The 18566-nt window shown below is 36.4% G+C and overlaps 2 protein-coding genes across 5 annotated transcripts in view; both read right to left on the bottom strand.

The window, feature by feature from the left end:
• The window catches only part of abcc8 (ATP-binding cassette, sub-family C (CFTR/MRP), member 8), a 101165-nt gene extending 95976 nt beyond the window's left edge, over nt 1-5189 (bottom strand). Inside the window, exons 1-2 of one of the 4 annotated variants that reach the window (XM_048159220.1) lie at nt 4508-5189; nt 1089-1251 (exon numbers count right to left, since the gene is read on the bottom strand). In XM_048159220.1, coding sequence (XP_048015177.1) covers nt 1089-1251; nt 4508-4531 — 187 coding nt within the window. In that variant the 5' untranslated portion in view covers nt 4532-5189. Of the gene's footprint in view, nt 1-1071; nt 1252-1360; nt 1717-4507 lie in introns of those variants that run through there. The other 3 variants (XM_048159219.1, XM_048159221.1, XM_048159222.1) reach the window with 3 other exon arrangements.
• A 3800-nt stretch (nt 5190-8989) lies between these two features.
• LOC125247587 lies at nt 8990-18302 on the bottom strand. The gene is made up of 6 exons (XM_048158966.1): nt 18098-18302; nt 17753-17952; nt 10752-10906; nt 10200-10630; nt 9901-10108; nt 8990-9799 (listed from the first exon to the last, which is right to left on the bottom strand). Exons 1-5 carry the CDS (start codon nt 18141-18143, stop codon nt 9969-9971), a joined length of 972 nt encoding a protein of 323 aa, XP_048014923.1. The 5' UTR covers nt 18144-18302; the 3' UTR covers nt 8990-9799; nt 9901-9968.
• Nucleotides 18303-18566: the final 264 nt, after the last annotated feature.

An 18566-nucleotide genomic window follows, 5' to 3' on the forward strand; every position in this document is an offset into this window, starting at 1 on the left:
TTGAATTTACCTTGGCATAGTTGAATAACAAGAGTTCAGTACATGAAAAAGACATACATTGAGTTTCAAACTCCATTGTTTCCTCCTTCTTATATAAATCCCATTTGTTTAAAAGACCTCCGCAAAACAGGCGAATCTCAACATAACACCGACTGTTACGTAACAGTCGGGATCATTAATATGTATGACCCCAATATTTGCATATGCCAGCCCATGTTCAAGGCATTAGACAAGGGCAGCCAGTATTAACGTCTGGATCTGTGCACAGCTGAATCATCAGACTAGGTAAGCAAGCAAGGACAATAGCGAAAAATGGCAGATGGATTGATAATAACTAACATGATCCATGATTACATGATATTTTTAGTGATATTTGTAAATTGTCTTTCTAAATGTTTCGTTAGCATGTTGCTAATGTACTGTTAAATGTGGTTAAAGTTACCATCGTTTATTCACAGAGACAAGAGCCGTCGCTATTTTCATTTTTAAACACTTGCAGTCTGTATAATGCATAAACACATCTTCATTCTTTATAAATCTCTCCAACAGTGTGTAATGTTAGCTTTAGCCACAGAGCACTATGAAACTCATTCAGAATCAAATATAAACATCCAAATAAATACTATACTCACATGATCCGACGCATGCATGCAGTATGCATGATGAACATCTTATAAAGATCCATTTGAGGGTTATATTAGCTGTGTGAACTTTGTTTATGCACTGTGTTATAGTCGAGAGCTCGGGGGGGGGCAGGGAGCACGAGATTTAAAGGGGCCCCAGCCTGAATCGGTGCATAGTTAATGATGCCTCAAAATAGGCAGTTAAAAAAATTAATTAAAAAAAATCTATGGGTTATTTTGAACTGAAACTTCACAGACACATTCAGGGGACACCTTAGACTTATATTACATCTTGTGAAAGAACGTTCTAGGGCACCTTTAAAAGTATGTACATATAAACCTGCATATCTATCTATCTATCTTCGAGTTTGAGAATATAGTTAAGTTAAAGAATGTTTAGTAACTCCAGCCATTCAGTATTGTAACACAAACATGCATTAGTTCTCACCTGTCTTTGACACTCACCGATGAAGAGGATAGGAAAGGTGATGAAGAGCAGGAAGACGTGGGGCACCACTGTGAGGGCGTCCAGAAAGCAGCCGTTGTTGAGGACACCGGCATCCACATTGTATGCGGCCGAGTTGTTGTCTTTGCCACAGAAAGCCAAGGACATGGTGGTATCGGGTCTCTGAAGTGATCCAGCAGAAGAAAGGAAGGAGGAGAAAGAGGACAAGAAGAGGGTTAAAAGCTAAAAGAGATCCTCTCAGAGCATAATCTGTCCACAGAGGAGCCGTTACATCCTTGCTGTAGGTGGAGGATATCAGCCGAAGTGAATCACTGCACAGGTAGAGTGCAAAAACGGCTCCGGTCCTGCATGGGATGAGCACATCCAAACAGCTTCTTTCCGACAGGGGGGCGCCTGCATCGGATTCCACTGACAGAGCCACGGCTCACGGGCATGCTTTTAATAACCACCACAGCTTAATGGCATTAAAAAACAAAAAACATCTCAGTATGTGCACAGACACACGCGTGTGCTCGGGAAGCAATCTTCCTGTGCTGCGGTGATCAAAAGCTCAGAGCTGACCTTGTGGGAGGATAGCTGGATGGCGGAGTGTGTGCATGAGAGTGATGAGGGGAGAGAGAAGGAGGGAGAGAGACAGTGTGACGGAGGGGTGAGGGAGGGGGAGAATTGCATTGCGGGCGGAATCGAAAAACTGGCACACATGTTACAGTGAGGTTCACACCATGAACATCAAACATAATGAGCAGTGAAGTGACTCACAGTGAACAAGGAATGATTTGGTAGGATTGTCAGGAAATTCAAAAACCAAAGCGAACCTATGAGACGTTTGAAGGACAAAAGGATGAAACAGAGATAGAGGTTTACTGGCAGATGTTGATATCTAGAAAGCAGTGTGGCTGATAAAATGTCAATATATAACAATTAAAGGACAGTAAATTAGATTTATATCACACAATATTTACTTACAATTATAACATTTTGGAATTCGAAAAATTTGGAAAAATGTAATCATCTATAATCTGTATGTAGATTTTATTCAAATAGGCATTCAAGCCGCGCACACACTTAATGATCGTAAGGTCGATTATGAATATAAATCGATACTTATGACTGATCACGCTCAAATGCGTCCAGTCAGAGCCAGTTGCGTTCAGTCAGCGATTACAGTCGGTGTTCAAATTCAATTATAGGTAAGTATTTAAACCTGGAAACAATCGCTGTATGTTGAGCACAGTCTTAGAATGTTTTAGCTAGTCATTAAATGTGTGCCCGGCTTCAGGTGATGCTGATAATCACAAAAAATGGAAACAATAAACAGGAAAAAACAAATAAACAGAAAAGACTAACAAAACAAATACAAAACAGACAAAATAAATAGAAAACAAAATGAAAATAAAAAAGGGATATAAATAAAGGGAAAAACAAAACAAACGAAATATAAAACAAAACAAAAAACAACAAAACAGAAAAAAACAAACAAAACAAATTAAAACAAAACACTAAAAAACAACAAAACAGAAAAAAACAAACAAAACAAATTAAAACAAAACACTAAAAAACAAACAAATAAAATACAGAAAATCAAACAAATACAAAACAAATGAAAACAGAAAAAAAAAATATTTTGAGTTGTTCTGGTGGTAGTAATACACCAATATGCCCAATTTATCTGCTACACTACTGACCATGCCTATTGTCCATTATATTTAACCCTTATGTTGTGTTCGGGGCATTTAGACCCAGAGAAGGTATACTTTTTCCCAAAAACATTGGACTAAAACTTATAAATCTCTCATTATGCTATATTATCAACAAATATTGGATTCAGTCTTTGTGGCAACTTGATTTTTTTTACATTTTTGTATTTCTTTTTGGAACTGATTGATCATAGGCCTCATTGATCTGAGCTTATATTGGTCAAAAATGATCATCCATTAAAAATGGAGAAACATTTAGTGTTCAGGAGCATCTTCATCATGTTCATGTTCACATATGTACATGTGTGCTTGCAAAGATAAAGGTCTCAGACCTGTGCATGAGTGGATACATGCACACTCATGCTACTGTGCACACACACACATGCGCGCACACACACAAGCAAACAATTTTGAGTATTACAGGCTTTCTTTTCCACAGAGATGAACTTTAACCTTTAACCTAAGGTCAATGAGGCCTACAATCAATCAGTTTAAATTCAAACCCTGTCCTAATTGAAAGAAAGAAGCTGATAAAAATCCAATATTTAGTGATAATATAGCATAACGAGCGACATACGAGTCATTTTTAAAAGGCCGATCATTTTTGACCGGGAACACAAAAGGTGTTACAGAATTTTCAACACCGCATAATGGTTAAATATTGAAGGCCATGTCAAAATCTGTATCAATTCAATGGTGCAGTTTGAAGAATTGCACCTTTTTGTGTCTAGATAAGCTACCTGACCCATGCTGATATTAGATCTAGAGTGTATATGGACTGTGACCCGTATTACTGTCCACAACTAAAACAAACCACCTGCCATAGTATGATAAACTTATGACATAGAGGTGAGAAGATCAAGTTGATCTATTACTCAAAGGTGTCAAGTACAGGCAGGTGTGGTGTGTTAGCTATTTCAGTAAGGCAAAACGCAAATTCACTCTCCTGCCAGACCAGCAGATGCAGCAGAGCAACATTTAAAATGCACTGCCACTGAATCATAATTTAATTCTCCTAAAAGAAGCATTTCCAGAAGATTAAATGAGTAGCATGACCCTATAATCTGCAATACACAGCAGGTCAAATCAAAAGTACGCCTAAAGGTATATTATTTATTTCAATATACATTAAATTCTCTATGTACTGCAGTTATATAAATAGCTAATTATTTATAGGCCAGAAACATACTTGTTGTGCAGTTCAGTATGCCTGAATGTAATTTATACTGATTTTGATTAAAAATGTCCTATGACCCCCCCCCACACACACACACACACACACCAAGAGAAATGATTACTGTGGAGAGCTGGCTGTAGTATATCGATTTTTTTTTTCTTTCTTTCTTTTGGGCTTCATCCCATTGAAAGAGCAATTCCAAAACAACTGCGCATGCGCAGCATTCCCGTGCATCGTGTCACAAACAAACAACGTGTTAGAATGGTAAATATGTCAAAATTTAGTATAAAGCGACATCATATATGGAAAACGTTTCGTAAAAAGTTACAGCATCTTTCTTTGGTGTAGCGTGTAAGATAATGTTTGAGGAAAAGCTGTTTCCTAACAACTTCCTCACTGGAAAATAGAGTCGAGAAAAAAAAAAACAGTATATACATCACTTCATGTTTAAAGGTTAGTTTACAACATGTAGGTAAAACTATACTATCATGAACATTTCTAACTGAAACCACTTTTCTAATTAATCAAAAATAAATGTGCATACCGGTCTGTAGCGCGTTATCATCATCTTGAAATTCCAGTTGTTCCCAAAACTTCGACCTCATGTGATGGTTATCAATCCAGTCCAGAGACCTTGTCGTTAAAAATAAGCTTCTAACTCACACGGGAATATGTTAAGAATAGAAAATAACCGAAATTCATATCTGTCTTTGCCATATGGTCCGAGTTTCTCCCCAGAGGAACTAACCAAGGTGCTGAAAAGAGCCTTTACATAATCTGTCTGTTTCACATTCCCAAACATCGATTTTAAAGTTGGTCGATGAATCCAGTTAATCCAGTCGTCTTTCGTCACGTAGGCTACAAACGCGCGCGCCGTGAGCGATCAATCACAATCAATGATGCAACAGAACAAAGCGACTACGGTCAATCAATCACACAATAGAAGAATACTGTAACCAAAATGCAGACGATTTTACAGCGTGCAAACGCATTTAACAATAAAACAAAAGCATAAAATTATGATATAATTTCCAAAAAACTGTAATCACTTTGGTGGAAATACATATTGGTTTCGAGGTTGAGATAAAAAAGGGCATAAAACTGCTGCCTTCCTACAAGAAAGTGACCCACTACGCTTAGGCTATATGGGGCAAATTCGACAGGTGCTGAAGATATTGCCAGTGAAAACTAGCCAATCAGGACGTCAGCAGAGGATGTTGTCATCACAGCACACAGCATACCGCCTCTTTATGGTTCAAAACAAAGAGCATAATTGATAGCTATATCAGAAGTCACAAAGGCATAAAACAAAAACTGCGTTTTGTTAATGCATATTTGTTGATGTGCAAACAACAGCATGTCCAAAAAAGCATAGGCCAGTGTATTTATAAAACATTGTGCATGATTTATAAAGCATGTGATTAACTGCATTTTATATTATATATGGCTCTCAATTGATTCCTCCTGCTGTCCTTAGAAAAGACGTTCTGTAATAAGAACGGCAGAAATATTTAAAATATTTATACCTTTAAATATCTATAGATATGAAAAGAGGATTGGTTTCTCACGTTCACACATGAGGAGTTAAGAAAAAAAAATGTAGCATACTAAATAAGGAAAATGGAATTAACAGACAGACAAAGATTTAGCAGGTTGCTATGAAACCTATAAATAGGCTAAACATGACAGAGAATACGTAACTGTACAGGTTCACAGAATGTGCAAAAAGACATGGTGAAAAAATGCTTAAAGGCACAATTACTATCTGCTGCAACCAGCAGGCCATTACTGGTATTGCAGGAACAAGCGCCTCCTAGCACAAATATTGCTTCCATGAGCATCTGCATGCACCCGTCCATACGTTTCCAGTGGTTTCATCGTGACTCATAGCTCTAAAGTATGGTAGTATCAATGCAGTATCTTTTCATAACTCCACGCACAGTAGTGCTATAGATATAGTAAGATGCAGTAGCAAAAGGACAGAACAAAAGCTGCAAAAATCAACACATGAGTCATGACATGAAACTCCCTGTAAGCATGTCAGAACGCCTGCGCAGTCTTGTGAATCCCACATGAAGAGTGTGTTGTGAAGCCTATTTCTGACACACACACAAAAAACATGCTTTGGTGAAGGTTAATTATTACAAAAACTGACATTAGAGGCTGCAGCTTTTAGCCTCCTTATTAGAGCGTCCAACTCCCACACCGGAGAGACTCAGGTTCGAGGCCCTCGCAGAGCGGGGCGAGTAGGACCTGGATAGAGGGGGTTACACACTGTACCACCTGACGGCTGCAGATAATATATATATATATATATATATATATATATATATATATATATATATTGAATAATGAATATATATATATATATATATATATATATATATATATATATATATATATATATTGCCAAAACCAGGGTGCAACCAAATAGAGCATATCAGCACAAACACCTCATACCAACTGTCAAGCACGCTGGTGGAGGGGTCATAATTTGGCCTTGTTTTGCAGCCACGGGACCTGCAGGCACCTTGCAGTCATTGAGTCGACCGTGAACTCCTCTGTAAACCAAAGTATTCTAGAGTCAAATATGAAGCTATCTGTCCGACAGCTAAAACTTGGCTGAAATTGGATCATGCAGCAGGACAATGAGCCCAAGAACACCAGCAAATCTATACCAGAATGGCTGAAAAAGAAAAGAATCAAAGTGTTGCACTGGGCCAGTCAAAGTCCAGACCTCAACCCGACTGAAATTCTGTGGCATGAACTTAAAGGGTTAGTTCACCCAAAAATGAAAATTCTGTCATTTATTACTTACCCTCATGCCGTTCCACTCCCATAAGACCTTTGTTCATCTTCGGAACACAAATTAAGGTATTTTAGTTGAAATCCGATGGCTCCGTGAGGCCTGCATAGGGAGCAATGACATTTCCTCTCTCAAGATCCATAAAGGTACTAAAAATATATTTAAATCAGTTCATGTGAGTACAGTGGTTCAATATTAATATTATAAAGTGACGAGAATATTTTTGATGCGCCAAAAAAAATACAAAATAACGACTTATTTAGTGATGGCCGATTTCAAAACACTGCTTCAGGAAGCTTCGGAGCACAAATGAATCAGTGTATCGAATCATGATTCGGATCGCGTGTCAAACTGCCAATGGCTGAAATCACGTGACTTTGGCACTTTGAACCGCTGGTTCGACACGCTGATTCATTATGCTCCGATGCTTCCTGAAGCAGTGTTTTGAAATCGGCCATCACTAAATAAGTCTTTATTTTGTTTTTTTGTGGCGCACCAAAAATATTCTCGTCGCTTTTTAATATTAATACTGAACCACTGTACTCACATGAACTGATTTAAATATGTTTTTAGTACCTTTATGGATCTTGAGTGAGGAAGTGTCATTGCTCCCTATGGAGGCCTCATTGAGCCATCGGATTTCAACTAAAATATCTTAATTTGTGTTCCGAAGATTAACGAAGGTCTTGCGGGTGTTGAACGCCATGAGGGTAAGTAATAAATGACAGAATTTTCATTTTTGGGTGAACTAACCCTTTAAGAGAGCTGCGCATAAACAAATGCCCACAAACCTCAAAGAACTGAAGCAACGTTGTAAAGAAGAGCGGGCCAAAATTCATTTGATTCATTTGAGGGTCATACAGAAATGTATTATTTCAAGTTATTTCTGCTAAACAAGCTATTAAAGGCACAATATGTAGTTTTTCGCCACTAGAGGTCGCCTATTCAAAACAAAGGTGTAGCTTGAGGACAAAGAGATTGATCGTGGAATCATTGGAGATGACGTCTTCACCTCACAGCCAGTGGAAAAGAATCGATGGGGAAGATCATGTTCATTAACGTTACTGTAGTATGAAGCAGAGCAGGGCCAAGTGTTGTTGGAGCTGAACGAGACCGCTGGAGTGATTGCTAATGAGAGACGAGCGCGATAATCGTCTTGAGAGCAGCGGAACTTTTATTATGCCACATTCGCCACTTCTGCTTCTTCCAGTCAAGCGTATGTGGGGTAAACGCAGCGCTGTTTTATCATATTAGACACATTTTAGTGTGTTGAAAATTATGTTGTAACGTTACTCTGTGTTTGCATGGCAGCTGCTATGAGAACATTTGTTGCACACTGCAGTAAGCTAGATCAATATTAGAATGTCATATTAATATAAACAAAAAAAATGAGATTCAAACAATAAGACTGAACATGTTGGCTATTTAACAATGATTCGTTTTCTGTCTATAAATGTATCCAAACAGTTGTTCCCTTGTTTAATAAAACATACAATATAATGGTGTTTACCATGGTTTCTACCAAATAAAAAATGGAAACCGAGGTTAACGCAGTTATGATGTCATTGATAGGCAATGCACGGACACAGTCCGTATCCTAGTTAAAATTGCTAATTTCTTTGAATTTAAACATTTTTGGAAACATCTTGGATAATGTAAGTACACAAGTCACAAGTCAACAAAAAATATACATTGTTCTAGTGGTTTTTGGATATTTTAATCCAAAAATCTTACATAATACGCCTTAAAATTATCGGTTGTACTTAGTTTTTCACAAATGGATTTTCCATTTTGGCTTTATTTTTGTTAAATAAATAATGACAAAGGTTGTATTTACCTAATTTTAAAGGGTTAGTTCACCCAAAAATGAAAATAATGTCATTTATTACTCACCCTCATGTCGTTCCACACCCGTAAGACCTTCGTTCATCTTCAGAACACAAATTAAGATATTTTTGATGAAATCTGATGGCTCAGTGTGGCCTGCATAGCCAGCAAAACAATTAAGACTTTCAGATGCCCAGATAGCTAAAAACAGGTACTAAAAACATTTAAATCAGTTCATGTGAGTACAGTGGGTCAATATTAATATTATAAAGTGACAAGAATATTAATATAATTATATATATATATATATATATATATATATATATATATATAAAATTATATATATAGGGTGTCTTTTCTTTTTCACATGACTGTATATCCAAGATTTTTTAAATCTGTTTATTTAAACAAGCATGATACACATAATACACACACAAACACACATAACATTTTGAATTATACAATATTAATAATGATTTTGGCTTTACGATTTTTACATAAATGTATCATATAGTACCACAGCAATTATATAAATCAAACTACAGACAAGATGCTAATTTATTTATTTTTATTTTTTTACACAAGCAGTTTTTCCCCATGCTGTTTCTCTTTTATATTATACATTTTCTGATTCCATTTATATAATCTTTTCCCTCCAAATTTTTTATTGTTTCGTGAGGAAACTGGGAACTCTCACTAGCGGCCACAGCGCTAGCCAGCGACAGTTTGAAAGCAGCTTTTTACTAAAACATTTATAAATATGCACAGATGAAAGTGAAAGAGCATTTTTTCATTCCTATGGAAGTTGAAAACGCTCGCTCTTCTCCGATTGCTCTGCACCAGTTTTTTGACCTGAGGGAGGGGTTCTAGCAGACCAATCACAACGCGTGCAGTCTGCATAGAATTGACGCATTGTTACATTTTTGAAGAGGTGCATGTCAGGCTACATCGTAGGCTACACATGGTAGCTACAGCGTATCTTCGACTCAGAAGCGTAAATCAGCCTTAACTTTTAGTCCACAAGTTCTCCTAATTATTACTTTATATTTTGGTCAGATCTGCTTTGACAATGTCATACTGCCTTTTCCATTCCTCTGGTGACAGTGAAGATGGGTTGAACTCCAGGAACTTGTACGCATCCTTATTCTGCAAGCTAAAAGCCCTCTTTGCCGTCAGACAGGATTCTCCAAAGGCCTTCCAATGCTGAAAGATTTGAGGTACAAAATGAATCACAACTCAGAAAATGCAATGAAATTTACCTGCCATAATCCTGCAACTGAACATTTACTCAGTGTGTAAGTTACCTCTTGTGCTAAATCAATATTCGTCAGAAAAATATCCTTCAGTTCATTCTCCTTCAATTAAGTGTTCATTAGCAAATGTCTCGCATTTCGAGAGATTCCAGAAATACTAGAACTGATTTCCAGAACAAGTTATGCTTGAGCAGAGTTTCTTGGATTTCATAAAGGTACTTCAGGACATCATTCAGATAGACAGTGTCAGGTATTGAACCTTGAGAAACAATATGAAGCAGACATTAATTATGAGAGATCACTCTGAGGTTTTTGACCATTGGCACATAGAGATCTTGAAAGAACCTCACCCATTGCCGTCTTCTTGTTTTCCAATTTCAGCTGAGCATCATTCAGCCTGACTTGGATATTGTGCTCCCGGAATTTCAGGTTTGACTTCTGAGCAAAGAGTTGAGCTTTTTCATTGGCGAGAGCCTCGTTTCTCACAGGTCTAGTTTCAAAAATGGATTTAAGAACGGATCCAACAAATGGTACAATGGCAGCCAGGAAACTGAAACCAAACATTCTTCTAGAAGCAAATCTACCATGACTTTGGTTTATCTTTGCCTCAATTTGTCCAATTTCCTCTAAGGTTTTCCTCAGTTCCATCTGAAGAATGCTCACCACCTTCTCCAGAGTCTCTATCGCCTTAGTAGTTTGTGCATTTTTTTTGTCGGTCTCAACCTTTTCCTGAAACACATCACTGGTGCAGGAAGCCACACTGTGGTTGTGTTTCTCATATCTGATGATGACAGATTTCAGATAAACCATTAGTTTGATCACATTAAACTTTGTTTTGTATGGGTTCATATATTATAATGCTTTTGACATGTAACACTTTGAAACATTTCCTAAAATTGTACCTGTCCACCATCTCTTTCACTCTGTTAACAATTTCTGTGATCCATTCTCCTGCTTTTTGCAAAGACATGGTTGACTGAATGTTTTCATTATTTTCAACAGCGAGTTTCAGTTGAGGAAACAGTGAGGAAACCATTTGGTTACTTGTGTCCACACACTAAAAGACAGGAAAAATTTTTGTTACGTCAATGTTATGTCCTTGCATGTGCCATATCAGATTTTTCAGCCAACTTAAATAAATAATTTTTATATTAGTATAATTAAAGGGTTAGTTCACCCAAAAATGAAAATTCTGTCTTTAATTACTCACCCTCATGTTGTTCCACACCTGAAAGACCTTCATTCATCTTCAGAACACAAATTAAGATATTTTTGATAAAATCCGATGGCTCAGTGAGCCCGGCATTGCCAGCAAAACAATTAAGACTTTCAGATGCCCAGATAGCTACTAAAGATGTACTTAAAACAGTTCATGTGACTACAGTGGTTCAACCTTAATGTTATGAAGCGACAAGAATACTTTTGTGCGGCAAAAAAACTAAATAACGACTTTATTCAACAATATCTAGTTATGGGTGATTTCAAAACACTGCTTCATGAAGCTTCAAACCTTTTGCTACGAATCTTTTGTTTCGAATCAGTGGTTTGGAGCATGTGTCAATCTTCCAAAGTCACATGGTTTCAGTAAACGAGGCTTCGTTACATCATAAGTGTTTCAAAATTTCAGTGGTTTACCACTGGGGGGGTGACTTTGGCCATTTGATACATGCTCCAAACAACTGATTTGAGCAGTGTTTTGAAATCGCCCATCACTAGATATTGTTGAATAAAGTCGTTATTTTGTTTTTTTGGTACACAAAAAGTACTCTCGTCGCTTCATAACATTAAGGTTGAACCACTGTAGTCACATGAACTGTTTTAAATATGTCTTCAGTAGCTTTCTGGGCATCTGAAAGTGTTAATTATCTTGTTGTCAATAGAGGCCTCACTGAGCCATCAGATATTATCAAAAATATCTTAATTTGTGTTCCGAAGATGACATGTGAGTAAATAATGACAGTTTGGGTGAACTAACCCTTTAAGTTCCACGTTTATTGTAGGTAAGAAATTAATAGTGCCCCCAAGTCTCTCTCTCTCTCTCTCTCTCTCTCTCTGTGCGCATGCGCGAGTGTGGTTGGAGCGAGTGGATGTGAGAACGAGTGTGCAGGTGTGTTTTCAAACTTTTCTATCCCTTTTCTTTACTAAAGTTAGATAATATAGTCTAGTTTGAGAAAAGTTTTTGTTGTCTTTTTGTTCGGCGCGCCGGTTTTCCGTTTGATCGGAAACATGGCGGTTGCCGGTTCGGAGGTTTTTGAGTCACTCACGCGGCGTCATGGAGTAAAAGTGGCGTCTGCTGTGAGTATAGAGGAGTGCTGTCTAGCGGCAGGTGAAGTAGTGGGTTTTGATTCATTGTTATCGGCTTCTAGAATGAACAATGCTATAGTAATGTTTTTGAGCACTGTGGAAAAGGCAAATGAGTTAGTGGAACGTGGTTTAGTGATAAATGATGCGTTTACTGCTGTGTTGCCGCTTTCAATGCCGTCTAAGAGAGTGACTTTGTCAAATGTGCCACCTTTTGTGAAGGATGAGTTTTTAGTAAATATGCTGTCTCGCTATGGAAAATTGGTTTCTCCAATAAAAAAAATTGCACTTGGAAATGTTTCTCCACTTTTGAAACATATCGTTTCCTTCAGGAGATATGTATATATGGTACTAAGGGATAACGCTGAGCTCGACGTTTCATTTAATTTTCGGATGGATGATTTTGATTATTTGATCTATGCAACCACTGATAAAATGAGATGTTTTGGATGTGGTAAAGCAGGGCATTTGGTGCGTACATGCCCAGATAAAAATGAAAATGATGAAGTGGTTAGACCACATACATCTGCAGAAACAGTGGTGGAAGCAGAGGTTCCTACGGTCAGTTTGAATACTTCAAAGGTGGCTGAAGGCGAGCAAGTTGTGGTTGTGGATGCTGATAGGAGTGTATCTGAGACTGTAGAATCTAGACCTTCTGGGTCTGAAGAAACAATGGAAGACATGGTCGTACTGCTGCAAGGTGGAATGCAGAATAGTAGGCCTACTTCTGAATGTGAAATGAAATCTTCTGAAATGGTTCCTGATGTAAATGTCACAGAAGCAGTGGATTCACAGTCTTTTAAAGTACCTTTAAAAAGAAAGATGAAAAGTGATGGTAGTTTGAAGATGGTGAAAAAAGTAGGTACGAATGAGTTGTCCAATGGAGAGGAAGATGAAAGTGATGAAGATTCATCTGATTCCAGTAGTGCTTTTTCTCAGTCCGAATTTCATATTCGAGGTTATGATGCACAAAACATCAAACAATTTCTGAGAATTACAAAAAATAAGAGGAATGTTAATGTTGAAAATTACTTCCCGAATACTCAGTTATTTGTGGAAAGATCGCGGAGTTTAATGAGTGAGGGGTGTTTTACTGATAGAGAAGTGTACCGATTGAAGAAAATTGTGAGAAGAGTTAGTGTGGAAACAAGTAACAATGATGGTGTCTAAGATGTTAAAACCCATGGTCCCTGCTGCAGTGCTTATGTGGAGCTTATGTTTATGGTTTATTTTATTAAACATGAGCAGCATTAACATTGCATCCCTGAATGTGAATGGTGCAAGGGATTGTAAAAAAAGAGCAGAGATTTATGAGTTACTTAAACAAAAACATTTTGACGTTGTGTTACTTCAAGAGACGCATAGTGACGTTCAAAACGCAGCTAATTGGGCAATGGAATGGGATGGGCTCTCTTTTTTGAGTCATAATAACTCACTGAGTGCTGGGGTTGCTGTTTTGTTCTCAAAAAAATGTACCCCTGTTTCTTACGAAGTGGATGAGATAATAAAAGGAAGAATTTTAAAAATTAGAGTGGTTGTTGAAAATCAAGTTTTTGTGTTTATATGTGTATATGCTCCTACTGCAACTGCAGACAGAATTGTTTTTTTGGATTCTTTATGTGTGGCTTTACAAAAGTGTATTAATGATGAAATCTTAATTATTGGTGGTGATTTTAACTGTACAGAACAAAATATTGATAGAAATCATCTTGAACCCCACATGTTGTCACGGAAAAGGCTCATACAACTTATTAAAACTCATGAGCTTGATATATGATATATGATATATGGAGTATATATGGACTCATGATATATGGAGGATTTTTAATGGAAATTGTAGACAATATACATGGACCCATATTCGTGATAAGACTGTGTCTATGGCAAGATTAGATAGATTATATTGTTTTAGTCACCAGAGTAATATTTTTAGAAGCTGTTGTATTACTCCAGTCTCTTTTTCTGACCATTGTATGGTTCAATGTTCATTGTTTTTAAGTTCTGTAAAATCAAAAAGTGCATACTGGCACTTTAATAATGCTCTTTTGAGTGATAAAGAATTTAAAGACATTTTTGTTTTTTTTTTGGAAAGACTTTAGAGAATCAAAGTCACAGTTTACTTCTTTACAACAGTGGTGGGACTATGGAAAATCCCAAATTAAGCAGTTAAGCCAACAGTATACAAAAAATGTCACTGCAAATATAGATAGGTCGATGAAAATTTTAGAGATGGAAATTGTAAAATTGGAAGAACAGCTAGAATCTACTGGAGATTGGACTTTTATTAAGTGTATCTCTGAGAAAAAATCTAAATTGAATGATTTGCTGGAGATGAAAGCAAAAGGTGCCTTGGTTAGGTCACGTTTTCAAAATGTTGACCAAATGGATGTACCATCTAAATTCTTTTTTGGCCTGGAGAAGAAAAATGGTCAAAAAAGATTTTTTCATTCATTGCGATCTGAGTCTGGGAAGATGTTAACTGATGTTAACGAAATTCGTAAAAGAATTGCCAATTTTTATAAAGAGTTGTATAAATGTGAGCTCAAAATAGAGCAAAACACAAGTTTTTCGTTTTTAGAAAATTTACCTCAGGTTTCCTCAGAGTCTCATGGGGATCTTGGTGGTGAGATGCATCTTGAAGAATTGACAAGAGCACTTCAGAATATGGAGAATGGAAAGGCCCCAGGCATAGATGGTCTTCCAGTAGAATTTTTTAAGGTTTTCTGGACTGTACTGGGGGAAGATTTACTTGAGGTTTTAAATGATAGTTTTAGAAATGGCCATTTACCTTTAAGCTGCCGTAGAGCTGTTCTTACCCTTTTACCAAAAAAAGGAGATCTCACAGAAATCAAATGTTGGAGACCAGTGTCAGTGTTGTGTAGCGACTATAAGATACTTTCTAAAGCCCTTGCTAACAGACTTGAGAAGGTTTTAGAACAGGTGATTCATTCAGATCAAACATATTGTATCCCTGAGAGGTCTATTTTTGATAATATATCTTTTATTCGTGATATTTTTGACCTTTCTAAAATGAAAGAGTTTGATGTTGGCCTAATCTCTTTAGATCAGGAGAAGGCCTTTGATAGGGTTGAACATCAATATCTGTTAAAAACTCTAGAAGCCTTTGGTTTTAAAAAAAACTTTGTGGAAAAAATTAAGATTTTATATAATGATATTGAAAGTATTATTAAGGTTAACGGTGGCTTATGTGCTCCTTTTAAAGTGGAAAGAGGTGTAAGACAAGGTTGTCCTTTGTCTGGTATGTTGTACTCTATTGCAATAGAACCTCTTTTATGCAAGGTTAGAGAAAACATCAAAGGTTTATGTTTACCTTTTTCTGGTAAAACTGTTTCTCTGTCAGCTTATGCTGACGATGTAGTAGTCTTAATTAGTGATCAAAAGGACATTGATACACTGGTAAATATGATAAATGATTTTAAGGAAATATCTTCATCCAAGATAAATTGGACCAAAAGTGAAGCAATTTTGGTCGGCCATTGGTTAAGGGGTATACCAAAGCTCCCAAATGGCTTAACCTGGTCTAAGAGAGGTTTTAAATATCTGGGTGTTTTTTTAGGTGATGACTCTGTTGTAAACAAAAACTGGGATGATGTTCTGGAAAAAATAAAAGGAAGGCTAAATAAGTGGAAGTGGTTGGTTCCAAAAATGTCGTACAGGGGACGTACTTTAATTATTAACAATCTTGTGGCTTCCTCTTTGTGGCATCGTTTAGCGTGTGTGGATCCTCCTTTGTATTTACTTTCTGCTATTCAGAAAGTTTTAGTAGATTTCTTTTGGGAGAAGTTACATTGGGTATCCCAAAGTGTGTTATTTTTATCTAAGGATGAAGGAGGACAGGGCCTTATAAATGTGCAAAGCAGAGTTGCAGCTTTTCGTATGCGTTTTATTCACAGACTTTTATATGGATTACCTAATTCAAATTGGAAAGTTGTTGCTTGTGAGATCTTGAAGAGCTTGGGAGGCTTAGGTCTTGATAAGTCTCTTTTTTTAATGGATCCCCTGAAAATTGATACATCAGATGCACCAATTTTTTATCAGAACATTTTTAAAGTCTGGAATCTGTTTGATGTTACAAATGGACAAGATTCAAGATCACTTTTTTGGTTACTTCAAGAACCACTGATCCATGGAACCCGTTTTGAAAAAGTGGTGGACAGTTCTCATTTTCCTGCAAATACTGGACTTTTAATTAAAGCAGGTTGTACGACTTTGGGACATCTGGTAAATATTGCAGGACCGGATTTTGAGAATATTGAGGGGACAGCAACAAAGTTGGGGTTTAAGTCTTTGAGGTTGGTTCGTCAACTTTTAATGAAATGGAAGTCAGCTCTTAAAGAAGAAGAGTTGAGAAGCATTGTAGACTTTTGTCAAGGTCTATTAAAACCAAATGAAGAAGACCTTTTCCATTTGTTAATTTTGTCACCTAAAATGGTTGAGTGTGAAGGTCTTTTTTTGGAAAAGAAAGATATATGTTTTTGTGCTGACTCTTTAAATGTAAAAGATGTGTATAAAAATTGTGTGAAAGTTTTCAATAGAAAAGTTTTACATGATAGGAGTGATACACCATGGCGTACTGTCCTTGGTTTATGTAGGGCTGATAGACCACAATGGAGAGCACTATATAAGCCACCGTTACCAAAGAGAGCGGGTGACATACAGTGGAGAATCTTACATGGGGTTATAGCTGTTAATGCTTTTGTTAATGTTTTGAACCCTGAGACTAGACCTGATTGTCCTTTTTGCTCTCAAAGAGAAACAATTTTTCATGCTTTTATGTATTGTGAAAGATTGAAACCATTATTTATTGTTCTGGAGTCTTTTTTTAAGTCTTTTAATGAAGTGTTTTCTATGCAAATGTTTATTTGTGGTTTTAAATATGTAAGGAGAAAGGCTTCTGAGTGTCAATTGTTTAATTTTGTTTTGGGACAATCAAAAATGGCAATTTATGTGAGCAGGAAGAATAAGATTGAAAATATTTCTGGACAAGATGTACTAATGGTTTTTTCCAATGTAATTAAATCTAGGGTAATTACAGATTTTAATTTTTTCAAGGCAATGAATGATTTGCCATCATTTGAAATGAAATGGTGTTGTAGGGAAGTATTGTGTTCTGTTTGTGAAGGGACATTAAGTTTTGGTATGTTTTTGCTGTAAAGGAGAATTCTAACAATATTGTTTATAAATGATAGTATAAAGAAGTTTTTTGTATGTGTAAATGTGTATGGTTTTTTGTAGAATGGTGTAATGTAATTACTTCACTGTAATAAAAAGGTATTTTTAAATTCAAATTCTCTCTCTCTCTATTATATATACAAAAATAAAAATTCTGTCATTATTTACTCATATATATATATATATATATATATATATATATATATATATATATATATATATATATATATATATATATATATATATATATATATATATATATATATATATATATATATATATATATATATATAATTTTTTAAAGCCATTTGTTGTATGCAAGACAACACGATAATGGGTAATTAATTAAAAAAACTCTTTAGTTTGACTTCAATTAGAGACTTCGTCTTCAGAAGAACATTGATTTTACCTTCTGCAGAAGAGCCTCAGAGGAGCCAAAAAGATACTGGGTTTCAACAGCACACTCTTTGAAAACCCTCTCCAACTTGGGGAACTTAGCCAAACAGAGATAGGAGAGATTGTAGAGCAAAGCCGTACGATCAGCCGATGGAAGAAGCTCCTGAAAGAAGCTGAGGTGATTTTCTGAGGCGATCACTTCTGTAGAATCCTCTGTAGAATCAAACGTAATAGTTACTAAATGATGGTTTTGCACGGGCTTTTGTCAAATACCACAACATGAAGCATGTAAATGCTTGAAGACAGAGATTTTGATTGAACTTTATTGGTCAAAAACAATTCATAAACTTTTACTCACCTTCCCTAACGAGAATTTCTCTTTCCATTCCTCTTCTGCAATGCATCTTCACTCTTCTTAGTCTGAAAAGAAATTACAGTGCATGAAAAACAACAAAAAAACAAAATGAGATGATAATCACTACTGCAATGATGGATGGAGCATGTCTGTAAAAGTTATCTGCAAGATAAAAAGGTATCAGAATAGGGAATTTATACTCTATGGCAACACCTTAAAAAGGTTTGAAATGAAGTTACATAAAACGGATTGACAAAGAACAGAGGGAGTGGCCTTTGGGGGATTAGCAGACATCCTTAAAGGGATAGTTCACACAGAAATTAACATTTTTCTAGATTTCATAACAAGGAACAGTTGACCTATTTATCTGTCTGTGAGAAAACGGATTGGGTGTTTTTTAGAAATGTAATTTGATTGTTCTCTGCCAGCGGTTCCTGTATGAGCCTGTTGATGACACACTTGATTATCTCAT

The sequence above is a fragment of the Megalobrama amblycephala genome, linkage group LG15 (genome assembly GCF_018812025.1).
Source record: "Megalobrama amblycephala isolate DHTTF-2021 linkage group LG15, ASM1881202v1, whole genome shotgun sequence".
In the NCBI taxonomy this organism is placed as follows: Eukaryota; Metazoa; Chordata; class Actinopteri; order Cypriniformes; family Xenocyprididae; genus Megalobrama; species Megalobrama amblycephala.

Bases quoted from the DNA above. Each gene is read 5' to 3' on its own strand.
- LOC125247587 (XM_048158966.1), bottom strand. From the start codon at position 18,143: ATGCATTGCAGAAGAGGAATGGAAAGAGAAATTCTCGTTAGGGAAG. The intron at 17,953-18,097 runs GTGAGTAAAAGT...TTGATTCTACAG, and splicing joins AGAAATTCTCGTTAGGGAAG to AGGATTCTACAGAAGTGATC. The intron at 10,907-17,752 runs GTAAAATCAATG...CCTGTCTTTTAG, and splicing joins CTGAGGCTCTTCTGCAGAAG to TGTGTGGACACAAGTAACCA.